Source organism: Salmo salar, chromosome 22, assembly GCF_965601325.2.
Source record: "Salmo salar chromosome 22, fSalSal1, whole genome shotgun sequence".
In the NCBI taxonomy this organism is placed as follows: Eukaryota; Metazoa; Chordata; class Actinopteri; order Salmoniformes; family Salmonidae; genus Salmo; species Salmo salar.
The window spans coordinates 26,624,752-26,637,585 of record NC_138312.1 but is presented as its reverse complement, the minus strand read 5'-3'; the positions used below and the strand labels follow the sequence as shown (position 1 = coordinate 26,637,585).

Sequence of the window (12,834 nt, the reverse complement as noted above, 5' to 3'; positions counted from 1 at the left end):
AAAAATGTGACTCATTGCTGTCAGAACAGAGGCTTGAGGGTAAACACAGATACAGCAGCCCATCTGTAAATAGCACACCCAACTACCTCATCCCCATATTGTTATAAAATGTTTTGTTCTTTTGCAACCCAGTATTTCTACCTGTACATCATGATCTGCACATCTATCACTCCAGTGTTAATGCTAAATTGTAATTATTTCGCCACTATGGCCTATTTATTGCCTTACCTCCCTAACCTTACTAACCTTACTACATTTGCACACACTGTACATAGACTTTTCTTTTGTGTTTTTGACTGTACGTTTGTTTATCCCATGTGTAACTCTGTGTTGTTGTTTTTGTCACACTGCTTTGCTTTATCTTGGCCAGTTCGCAGTTGTTAATGAGAACTTGTTCTCAACTGGCCTACCTGTTTAAATAAAGGTTCAATAAAAAAATACTTAAATAAAGACAACTGAAGAGATAAATAACTAACCAATAAAATTGACTTCCTTTCCATTGTTACTAAATTCCCTTGTATTATTTTATTGTATTTCCTAGTATTAACTGAGCTGGCTCTTCCCCTCTTCTCCCTCTTCCCCATTGGCCCAGGTAATCGTACAGACGAGGGTTCAGACGTGGAGTCGGAGCCGGACCTTCCCCTGAAGAGGAAGCAGCGTCGCAGCCGCACGACCTTCACAGCCGAGCAGCTGGAGGAGCTGGAGAAGGCCTTTGAGAGGACACACTACCCAGACATCTACACAAGGGAAGAGCTGGCCCAGAGGACCAAGCTCACTGAGGCCCGCGTACAGGTTACTTAGACACACAAACAGTCAATGCAACACACACTCTGTCATGGCTGCTGAGCATTATCCAGGTGTTTATCATACTAATCTAAAGAACTGTTTTTCTGTACATGACAAACATTAGTTTTTATATCCTGCTATAGTCTTACGAAATAATACAAATCTACCCATCTACAGAACCTACTCCACATTTTCAAAGTGAAAGAATTTGTATTTAAAAAATTACTACAACTAATAATAATAAAAGAAGAGATCTTGATTGTGTATGTCTTCACACCCCAGAGAAAATCTAACACTGACATAGTTTTATTGGGGGGGACAATTATACAACTTTTATTGCCAAAGACACCAGAATGGCTTTCCAAGAGGTGTTGAATCTGCTTTAAAATCGGAGACAAAGTTTGAATATAGCTTCCAATCAATGATTCCCATCCAAATGTACTGAGCTTGAAGAATTTTGACAAAAACAATGGATATGGTATGTTGCGCAAAATTGGTATCATCTTATTCAAAATGATGAACAGCTGTAGTGGCTGCCCAAGGTTCTTCCTTCAAGTATTAACTCTGGGGTGTGAAGACGTACGCAATCAAGACATCTTCATTGTATTCACTTGGAACATTTTCTTTAACCTCTCTTTCACTTCGGGAACTGTGGAGTATGTTGTGTAGATCGGAAGCAAAACAAATCCCATTTAATTCCTTTCTAGATGTAATTTTAAGGCAGCAAAATCTGAAGATTGTGCAAGGGGTATGTAGAGTTACTAGTGACTATATTCATTCATCCAAGTGCAGGTCTTTTTTACCCATATTTTACCTCCTCACCTCACCTGGGAGCTATGTCTGTGAGTCCTCATCTGTTCTAAGAAGGCCTTGACAGGGGAGGCTCCATTTCTTTACACCCAAGACTCCACTCAGGACCTGCCTGACAGCTTGTGTACCATGTGGTTTTATGTAACACTGAAGGAAAATACAGTAGAGTTATAGCAGCAGCTGTTCAGAAGGGAGGGAGGGAGAGAGAGAGGAGAAGAGAAAGAGAGCGAGACAAAGCGAGGGAGAGAGAGAGGAAATGCATTCCTGATGGATTTCTCATTTCGGCCTTTGGCCAGCATCTCTCACTTTCAAGCCTGCCGCCGCTTGTAAAACCATGTGCATATCATGGAGGGTCCCTCATCCTCTCCAGGGACCCCATGCCCTGACAACAACATTAATCAATCAGATGCTAGTAAAAAAGGGCAACCCTCTCTTCTTACCACAACCCCTCGCTCACTCCCCTTGAACCTCCCAAACTCTGAACCAGCCCGCGTGCTAACTGTTCCTCACACTCCTAACATGCGGTTAGGGGTAACTGATTCCACACATGTCTTTGTCTGTCTAGCAAACCCTCCAAACAGAAAGATGTCTGACTGCTTACTGCAGCACTCAGGATGCTGAGAGATTTATCTCATGCATATTTTCTTGTGCTATATTACATTTCAGAATGTTTCAAATATGCTTATGAGGCTAAATTGAACATGAGATTGGGAAGGTCTTTCAGTTATTATTTGATTCATCTCTTTTTCTGAAGATTCTCCTCCATTACAGTGTAAAGGATGTCTCATGAAATACATCTGGAAAAGACATGCATGTCTAATATATTTTGAGTTATGACAGATGGGTTACAATGCTTCTATTTACAATGTCATTTGGTCAAATTTTTGAATTTAGACCTTGTAGAGGGGAGCTTCTGAAGCGCATTGTGATTGGTCTCGAAGATGAAAAGATCCAGCAAAGCTGTGTAAGATTGGTTGAGCAGAGTGCCATGTAGGCTAGAGCAGGGGTTCCCAAATTGTTTTGTTTAGGGGACCACTTTAGCAATAGCAAATGTATTATGGACCCCCTCATAATATCAGAACACAACACCTACTTCAAAGTGCGATAAAAATATACTTTTTTACTATGACTTCTGCAGTGCATGGCTGCACTAATTCAGTCTCGGGCTCTGGGATAGTTTTTTTTAAAAGCCCCCCTCTTTGCATAAGAGTGAAAATGCTGCAGTTTTAAAGCTAATTTCCTGCAATTCTACACATTTTGACATGTGACAGAGAGAAAATATTGCAGTTTTAAAACTTAAATTACAGTGCATTATGTCAACAACAAAGATGGGTGGAGGGAATACAAGAATACTTTTTAGGGGAAAATATTTATCATTGATGGAGTACTGTGGATACCAATATCCCTGTGAGCCTCCCAGGCCCATGTGCATCTAAGGGTTAAGAACATACATTTTGGATGAATAATATCACATTGTATTGTATCGCAGCCTCTAAACTTTTTTCACTGATCCAAAATTCAGTTAATCTGTTGTTTAATACACATAAAAATACTAATAATTTAGATCTACCCCACTGGGAACCCTTGGGCTACAGAGCATAGAGAGTCCTCTGTCTTGTCCATGTTCCAGGCACTTCACAACCATATTTGTAGGTCAATTACATTGACATTTTAGAGAGAATCCCTTCAGGCATTTGACTCTTTCGAATATTTCTGGAAATTGATGGTAATTTGAAGTCTAAAAATGAAATAAAAAAAAACAAACAAGGTTGAAAACTAAAAGGAAACTTTTTCTCTCCTGCGAGATAATAGAGCTAAATGATGTCATGTGAAAACCTGAGGTATTTAAGTCATGGACATCATTTGTTAATGCAGTTTCCCTCATCATCTAATTTTGAAACGCTTTGAAAGTCTCCAAAGATCAAATCAAATTTAATTTCTGAGAAGGTCACCCCAAGAAACTGACTCTGGTTATCCAAAGTAAATAATGACCATCGGTCTTCAATGTTGCTCAGCGGTTTGGCAAGGTAGTTGGTAGGAGGATTTAGGACGGACTATGGAGCCCATTGTAGCATTGTTTCTTTTTCAGGAGTCATATGTGTTTTTTTCATTGGCTCTGCTAGAGCACTGCCCCATTGCATCTGAACACCAAAGACTTACCCTGCTCCTCATCAACCTGCTAAAGTCCTCAGACACATCCTCAATAAACAACCACACTGACCACGGGAAACATGTTGATATAAGAACAACTTGGTGAAGCCTCTTCTCTAAAACTGCTCCAAATTGAATCAATACATTTAAAAAAGCCAAAGGCTGGATTTTGGTGTGTGAACTTGACAGTTTTAGTGTCAGTGCGTTTTGAAGATGTCAGCCAGCTGGGTTTTCACATAGGTACCCAAATGGTCCATCTCTGGGCAGGACTGAAGAACCTTTGGCCTGAGAGCTGACCTGCTCCAGCACAGCTGCAATGACGCATCTTCCAGATGTCAACGAGTGGGGAGGCTGAGAGGGCAGTGCGGTGAGAGAGAAACCCTGCAGAATGGTGGTGTTGTAGGGTCTTAAAGATTTGAGTAGGATTTGAGGTGGTGGTTACGGCTTACCCTGTTAGTTGTTTTTGATCTCTAGGTGATCATATATAAAGCAGGGTGTGTGGTATACACTGCAGTCAGTAAAAGTACTATTATCTGTAAGGGTATATGGGCCCACTCCAAGCGGAGAGCTCTTGTGTGGAAGGGTGCTGAGGAGGACTCCTGGTTTAACGAGAAGTGACAAGTGTTTGGTTTACCAGTGACTCCACAGCCCAAACTCACTGCCCCATAAACTCAGCCAACCCAAAAGCCCTCTCCTCCCTGCCGCTGCCTGCCATCTTGTGTCACACTATCTCATCCATCTTCATCAGGCCCACCACCCCCTAAAACACAGCTCCCAGCAGCTACCAGCAGCCCTTTCCTGGCCCCACCACTGTTTTATCACCCCAACTGACAAATTGCGGGATCTGATCCATATCTCACAGCCATTAGTTCCAGGTTACCGGTCCCTATAAATCTAGCTACCAGTCTCCTGCTCTGAGCACCCCACTCTCTGTGCTGCCATTCTGCATCTGAAATAAAACACTCATTCCTGACTGGATCAGGCAGTGGAGTCCTTCCAAAGACTATTAAGAAGAGAAAAGAGCATCACTTGTGTCTATCCTTCAGAAGTTTGGGCCAGGTGGAGGGGGGTTGCTGTTGAGTGAGGGAGGGAGGGTAGAGAACAGAGGGAGGGAGGCCAGAGCCTGGGCCTTAGCGCTGTAAATCAGTGCTCCTCTCCTCCTCACACATGAAGTGAATTACATTCTCTTCTATTTAGGCTGAAGTTTTTACGAGGCCGACTCTTCCTCTTCTGAGGAGGCTCATCTGAGCGGTGGCGGCGCTGGCTGGCTCGCTTAGCGAATCTGTCACATAGATCCCCTTTCATTACCAATAAACATTCTGCATGTAGCTATTATAGTTAGAGGGATCTAATAAGGTATAAGCATAGCCTTTTATGAAGCGTAGAAATCAATTTGGGGAGACGTTTTTCTCTCTATCTGGAGAGTGCGCTAGGCTTCTGATGCTAGCCGCGACACAGAGAGTAGAGGATCCTGCTTTGTTTGTCTCTGTGGTGCCCTGTCTCTGATCTCTGAGGCCTCTATGGAGAGGCTGAGGAGAGATCCCAGCACTACCTCATAGTGTCACAGGATAGATTATAGACTATCTATTGAATGTCTTATTTTCATGTTGATCAACCAAATCTTGCAGAGTTCCATCTTGACCCATCTTGTCAATCCCCCAAAACTGAAAGGGACATATTGTCACACATTCATCAAAGACAGATATATTCATTTTATGTACTTTAGGATAAACACAATGACGTCATAGAGATGTATCATGAAATAGAGATTTACCAGGTTGTTTCTATGCTAGGTGATTACCAATGGCAGGAGAGAATGGTATAGTAGGATTCAGTAGTAACAATAGCAGAGCCCACCCAAGCCAACAGGCATCCATGTTCCCACCAGTCTGGTTTTATGTCGGTTCCATAAAGGAATGGATAGCGTTTATGTAGATTGTGGAGGAGAAATTGTTGCAATGCATCCGTGTGAATGTTTGAACAGTTTCTTATTATTAGAATTTAAATGACTTTCCTTCAGTCCCTCTGTATTCCTGATACTTATCGAGCTAATCCCACTCTCCTCCCAAATTCACACTCCCAGCCTCTCTAATTAGCATAGTGTCAGTCTGGCAGGCAGGCAGGCAGAGAGAGAAACAGCCAGAGCCAGTGAGGGTGGGTAGTGCATGGTATAAAACCGATGAGGATTTCTATGTTGTTTTGCCTCTTTGCACTACTGTGTTCATTGTGTTTGTGGAGTGCACCGTTGAGAATACATGAGAAGAAGGGTTCATCCTTGTTTTTGTAGCGCATAGTTCACTTTGTGAAATGTGTACACGTGGCACCGTTGTCTTAAGAAACGTAGAATTGTTACAATAACTTTAAATAAAGACAATTAGATCCTGTTTGAGACAAAGGGATTGAATGCAAAGTAATGTCATGCATTGCAGTGTTGTGTTAGTGTTATCGTAGATCAGTGGTAAGCGAGTGGGATCCTCAGCTCTGTAGAGTCCATTGTGTTAGTGTTATCGTAGATCAGTGATAAGCGAATGGGATCCTCAGCTCTGTAGAGTCCATTGTGTTGTGTTAGTGTTATCGTAGATCAGTGGTAAGCGAGTGGGATCCTCAGCTCTGTAGAGTCCATTGTGTTAGTGTTATCGTAGATCAGTGATAAGCGAATGGGATCCTCAGCTCTGTAGAGTCCATTGTGTTGTGTTAGTGTTATCGTAGATCAGTGGTAAGCGAATGGGATCCTCAGCTCTGTAGAGTCCATTGTGTTAGTGTTATCGTAGATCAGTGATAAGCGAATGGGATCCTCAGCTCTGTAGAGTCCATTGTGTTGTGTTAGTGTTATCGTAGATCAGTGATAAGCGAATGGGATCCTCAGCTCTGTAGAGTCCATTGTGTTGTGTTAGTGTTATCGTAGATCAGTGGTAAGCGAATGGGACCCTCAGCTCTGTAGAGTCCATTGTGTTGTCTTAGTGTTATCGTAGATCAGTGGTAAGCGAATGGGACCCTCAGCTCTGTAGAGTCCATTGTGTTGTGTTAGTGTTATCGTAGATCAGTGGTAAGCGAATGGGATCCTCAGCTCTGTAGAGTCCATTGTGTTAGTGTTATCGTAGATCAGTGATAAGCGAATGGGATCCTCAGCTCTGTAGAGTCCATTGTGTTGTGTTAGTGAGTGAGGTCTAGAGAAATCGTGGAATACAGACCCAGGCCACCCTCTCAGATAAGATATTCCATCCCACTGGGCAAAGACACTTCAATTTCTAATTTTCATTTAAATTTGGTTGAGTTGTCAACTAACATGAATTCAACGTGAAATCAACAAGAAAATGTACCATGTCATTGGATTTAGGTTGGGTGAAAAAAATGCTAAATGCCCTTTTTTTTTACCCAATTAGTTTTCCACATTGATTCAATGTCATCACATTGATTATTTGTGTTGAAATGAATTGGAAACAATGTTGGTTAACCAGTTTTTACCCAGTGGGATTAAAGGATACACTGTATATGTGCCACTGCCAAATCAAAGATACAGAAAAGCAACTGTTGTTAACACATATCTCTCCAGACCTTCACTTCACTAGACTCGGGGACATGTTTCCAGGACCTTTAACTTGCCTGACGTTCGTTCCAGCCTTCATTTCCCCCAACCCCCCCCTACAGTCCCATGCCACCCCCTCCATGTCTGGGCTCAGCTCAGCCCAGTAGCTCAAAGCGGGTCTCTTTTTGTCTCCCAGGCTCCACTAAGCTCTAGTCCTAAGAGATGTGGTTGTGCCCCAGGTTTTCTACCATCCCCCACCCTCCAACTTCCCCCTGAACATAGTCCATGTTAGTCCAAGTGTAGAGGAAGCCAGGCAACCAGCAAACCTCTTTCACTGGCAAAACAGGTCAGAGATGGATGCTGTAGTAGCATACTTTGAGGTGAAATGGAGGAGGGATGAAGCTCTCTCTCTGTAGTGTAGAGGAATTCAACCGGATTGGGGAGAGCAGTGGAGAATATGTGGTCCAAGGTGACTTTGTGAGTTCCAGAGTACAGCTTCAAATCCTCCTCCTGTTTGTGTTGTGTGTCGCATGTTTGTCTGTGTGTGTGCACTCGTGCGTGTGCATATGTGCGTGCATGCCTGTGTGTGTTTGTGTGCCTGTTTATCTCAGTGTCTGCTGTTGTAGAGCTCATGGCTGCTGGAGAAAACATTCCATCTCCTCTGAATCAGCAGTGACGCAGGGCCCCCTCTCGCCCAACAATACAGTATTGACCTGGTCACATTGGGCCCAATGTTTGCCAGCGTTAACTCGATAGCGGTGCAGCCTTTGGCATTTTAGTTGACTTGAGTAGCTAGGCGTCGCAGCGGGCTCGTTCAAAGCCTCGGAGTAAATTCACTTAGACAGATGCGCTTCACAGACTCCCCTCTCATTAAAGTGGATGGGTGACAATGGGTGCCGCAGGGCATGGGAGGCAGATGTTGAGACATCACCATGCACCACTCTGAACATCCTATTATGTCATTATAGACTGACATGAGGAGGGGAGGGACATTCTATCAGAAAATGTTGTAAATTGTGTTTCGGAGGATTTCATAACAGTGTTAAGAAGGACCAGAAATGTACAGTTTCATAATGTGTTTTGTGAGAGAGAGAGGAAGAGAGAAAGAGAAAAGTGAAGTGAAGGAAAAATAAAAAGTGGCCAAGGCATTTCTGTGTGTTTTGTGTTTGCCATAATAGAACACCTCCTGCCTGTGGCTTGACTGAAAAAAATAAGGAAGTGTAATGGAACATAAAAGAGGGGCGGGGTGTGGGGTGAGGTTCAGAGGTCAGAGGTGAGGGTGGCACTGCAGAGCCGGGTGATTGGGCGTGTGTGGAAGGAAGGGGTGTGTCCCCATGGCAGGCAGCTGTTTGTCCAGCTCCAGCTCAGAACCAACACCACGCTCCACTACATCCCAATAGCAGCCACATCAGTGAGGGCAGCAGGGAGCCCTCAGCCATCGCAGTCCTTTATTTGGTCTAGAAGAGTTTGTTTGTTGAATGGAAAGTGTGAGGAAATGATCTGCTTCCAGAAGAGGCTTCCTGTTGGTTGGGGTTAGAAGTTGAGTGACTTATTTCTCACGAGTGCTTGGACAGTGGGGTATTATTATCTCAGTCCCTTTTTATCACGAGATGCTCTTGATGAGGCAAACAATCAAAACTGAGATTTTACTTTGTGATTGAGATCTCTGTGTATGTGAATTTATGTGTAGCATTTATTTGTGTTCAGGAGGAGAGGCCTCAATAGCAGTGAGTCTGTCCCTGTGTTAGTCCCTTGAAAGTTAGGCTCTTTAAGAGCTGTTTAAAAGGGACGCCCCTTCTTTGTTCCCAGTGTTCTGACTGGCGTATGGAATCCCTTTTGTCCACTCCTTTCATCTGGCTTCACAATAGGCCAGGCCGTTTGAAACACAACAGTAGATGAACTGCGCTGACAGTGTATTAAACTCTGATGAATTGCCAGTGCGAGGCATAGATCAATGTCCTTCAACCTTTAGCCCACATTGGGCCCAGGCCTTGTCTTGGTTAAATGGAACAGGTTGCTGGCTGTATGGCTGCTCTTTTCAAAAGGCCTGATTATATTCATGTTTTGTTGAAGCAGAAGCCTTTCTTTATTGTGCATTGTGCATTCGTAGTTGAACGTTGATAATGGTGTGTGCATTTTGATATAATTCTACATTTTATTTGGCTACCAAGATGTAAACAGTGTGCCGTTAGACTGTGAAAAATAATATGTGTTCATGTTTTTTTTATTACAGATAAACTGCTAAATCCATCCACTTTGTATAATATAATTGAAATAGTTCACTATGTATGTATTTGCAATTACATATATCTGATTATATGAGAGGGAGGGAGGGAGGGAGGGAGGGAGGGAGGGAGGGAGGGAGGGAGGGAGGGAGGGAGGGAGGGAGGGAGGGAGGGAGGGAGGATACATACTATTGACAAGAGACATTCTTGATGACATTCTTTATGGCCTCCAAGTTTGTAATAGGTTCACAAACATACTTGAGATGTCTGATATGCAGCTTGTGGCCCCTACCTCTGACCCCTTAAGGACTTCTTAGGGCAGACTGTTGACACAGATCACAGCTTCAGCCACTTAAGAACAACAGGGCCTGCATGGACCTCCATGCAGGCTCCACCATCTCTCACAGCAACAGGCAGATGAATCACAGGTGGTAGGACTACACACTCAATTCATCTGGAGCATTCTGGAATCATAGATCCATGTGATAATATATACATTGTGTTAATATATTCACCTATTCCTTTGCACAGAACATGAAGAGAAAATGATGGCTATTCTGGTATACACAACCTTGTGCTTGCTGAGAGTTAAAGGGCGCTTCACTCTTACAGATGGCTTATCATAGAGTAGCTAAACTGAGTGGAAGGTAGACATTCTCTCTTTCTCTCTCTCTCTCTTCTCTCTGTTTGTAGTTTGTCCACTTCGTCCTCCTCATCAGTTCTTTCTCTCCAGGTGTGGTTCAGCAACAGAAGGGCCAGATGGCGCAAGCAGGCAGGAGCCAATCAGCTGGCTGCCTTCAACCACCTGTTACCTGGAGGCTTCCCGCCCACGGGGATGCCCAGCCTACCTACCTACCAGCTACCTGAGTCCTCATACCCCGGCACTACACTGTCACAGGGTAAGACACACACACATGCGCACACACTCACACACACGCCTCCACATCTGCTTATCCCAGAGTTTTGGGCTCAAATATTTGTGTAATAAGGGCGTGTTCTAATCTACTCTCGGTATCACTTGGGTTACAAATATCTATGGTACAGGGGCGGTTATCTATGGTACAGGGGAATCCGTTATTAGATAGTGGCAACGCGGAACACTTATGATTATGAAAATGGTCTTTGCCTGCAATGCAATGCAGGGAAGAAAACGATATGACAACAATAATGTCTAATGTAACTGGCCCCTCTAACAGTAAAACTGGCCCCAGCTTGGCCCCCCCCAGTTGAAATGGTCTAGAACCGCCACTGCTATGGTATGTCTGCTACACGTTTAGAACATGTTAACAGAATGTTATCATAAAACGGTTATGTGCTAAATATAGGATCTATACAGCAACTAGCCTTTGTTACACGATGACAGGGAAACAGCCTAAGGGTTTAACGGAGTTTCAAATCAAATCAAGAGCAGGATATTTCTAAGCTACATTCAGTATGAAAAGGGGTCACATTATGTCTGAGCCGGCATAAGCCACTGCTAAAACATAATTTTATCTCCTTACTTTTAGTGTTTGATCTGAGTCTGGGGGTTTGAGACCATTAAGGTGCAATAAGTTGTTTACAAGGCTGAGGTTTGAGAACAGTATAGTTAGTAGTGGTTCTCTTGTCTCACTTCCTTACCCATGCTCCGTGTTGTTGTTATTGGTTCAGATGGCAGCAGTACGTTGCATCGGCCCCAACCCCTGCCTCCGTCCTCCATGCACCAGGGCGGGCTCTCTGACGGCAGCTCCCCCTACGGCCTCTCGTCCAATCGCCACAGCTTCTCCAGCTACTCAGACACGTTCATGAGCCAATCAGCTGCCAGCAACCACATGAACCCGGTCAGCAATGGCCTCTCCCCACAGGTCAGTTCAAGGCCAAGGGCACAAGTCTCTGCTATTTCCTCCCTGTCTCGCCTCTTTTGATATGGATGTGTACCGTAAGCTACATAAAGTTACATTTTTACAAAAAATGCTTCTGATATAGACATCTGACCATTTTAATGATTCAATGACCCAAGGTTAAAATTGTGTATATTTGCTGAACCACCACTCAATTCGAAAAAGCAACACAGTAATAGGCTTCTGTGTGTCGATTCATCAGCTTTTATTCTAGCTTCTAAAGCTCTGGGTTTTCATTGGCTCATTTAAATTGCTACAATTGTAAAACAATTGGATTAACATCAACAAATTAAAATTAATCTTGATAGAGGCACATCTGCTCCAAAACAGCGTTTTCCTCTTTCCTGGGACATCAAAATCCTACTTCGAACATGAGAAACACATGTGAATGAAATAATTAGCTAAAGCTTAGAAATGAAGGCACTTAATCTTCTTCAAGTAATTGTTCAAAGTTTTTAGACCTTAGTATTATATGGTATTCCATTAATCTTGTACGACAGTTGTCTTCAGCTCTCAGTCTGGGCTGTGTGCAGTATCTGCCTGTAGAGAAAACGGCTGGCTACGGTAGGCTTGTAGAGGAGGGACTGTAAATGTGTGGGGGGCTGTGTAGGGCTACCCTGCTGCCCTCCATGGCCTCCTAACCCCCCAGTCATGCTGCTTCCCTCTCCTCTCCTGTCTGCTCGGCCCTCCACACAGTGATACGGTGGAGCATTAGAGTAATTAGATGCGTTGCTGTCCAAATTGGAGTTTGAATTAATAGGCATTGGATTGCCTTCTCACCGAGCAATTCTCTTCTGTCGGAGAAAATACAATTGCTTTGCCCCTGTGTGCACTTGTATGTGTTAGCATGTGTGTGTGTGTGTGTGTGTGATGTGTTTCTGAAAAGCTGGAGATTCCACATGCTATCTTCTTTGGGCACCTCATTAAGGAGCGTTTAAATGTGACTCTTTGTAAGGGATCGAGCCTTAAGTAGGTAGCACAGACTGTAAAATGATTTGTATTGAGGCAATTCGTGTGTAAGGAGTTAATTATACACAATTACCCATCAATACTGGCCAGTCTTGCCCACCCTCACCAACAAGATGTGGTTAACAAGCAGAAAATAAGATTGAAATGGTGTGTAAAGAGTTGAAAATGAATTTCATTACTGCATTTGTCCGCAATTCCCCGTCATTCACACGTGTTTTATTGGGAGTTTTTTTCTTTCTTCAAATATTTCTCAAGCAGATTGGAAACATTCTTGGTATTACCCCTCTTTCTTCGTGGAAGAAAGAATTAAGGATTTTGGTGACAAAAAATGAGATTTTCTCTCCTGCTGGAGCGTCAGAGGATAACATGGAGGCTCACAGGGTGTTTGATTGTTAATCGTGGCACAGGGGCTTTAAGTGCTAATGCGCTCACTGCAAACCTGCAGAAAACACCAGGAACGCTTTTTTCATTAATGGCTCTACAGTAC

General features: G+C 43.5%; 1 protein-coding gene across 8 annotated transcripts in view; it reads left to right on the top strand.

Moving 5' to 3' along the window:
• LOC106583049 (paired box protein Pax-7) overlaps positions 1-12,834 on the top strand; it is a 60,980-nt gene that overhangs the window by 24,963 nt on the left and 23,183 nt on the right. For 4 of the 8 annotated variants that reach the window (XM_014166817.3, XM_014166813.3, XM_014166815.3 and 1 more), the window contains exons 5-7: positions 605-792; positions 10,232-10,397; positions 11,149-11,342. In XM_014166817.3, the coding sequence (XP_014022292.1) occupies positions 605-792; positions 10,232-10,397; positions 11,149-11,342 (548 nt within the window). Of the gene's footprint in view, positions 1-592; positions 793-10,231; positions 10,398-11,148; positions 11,343-12,834 lie in introns of all 8 variants that reach the window. The other 4 variants (XM_014166816.3, XM_014166811.3, XM_014166814.3 and 1 more) reach the window with 1 other exon arrangement.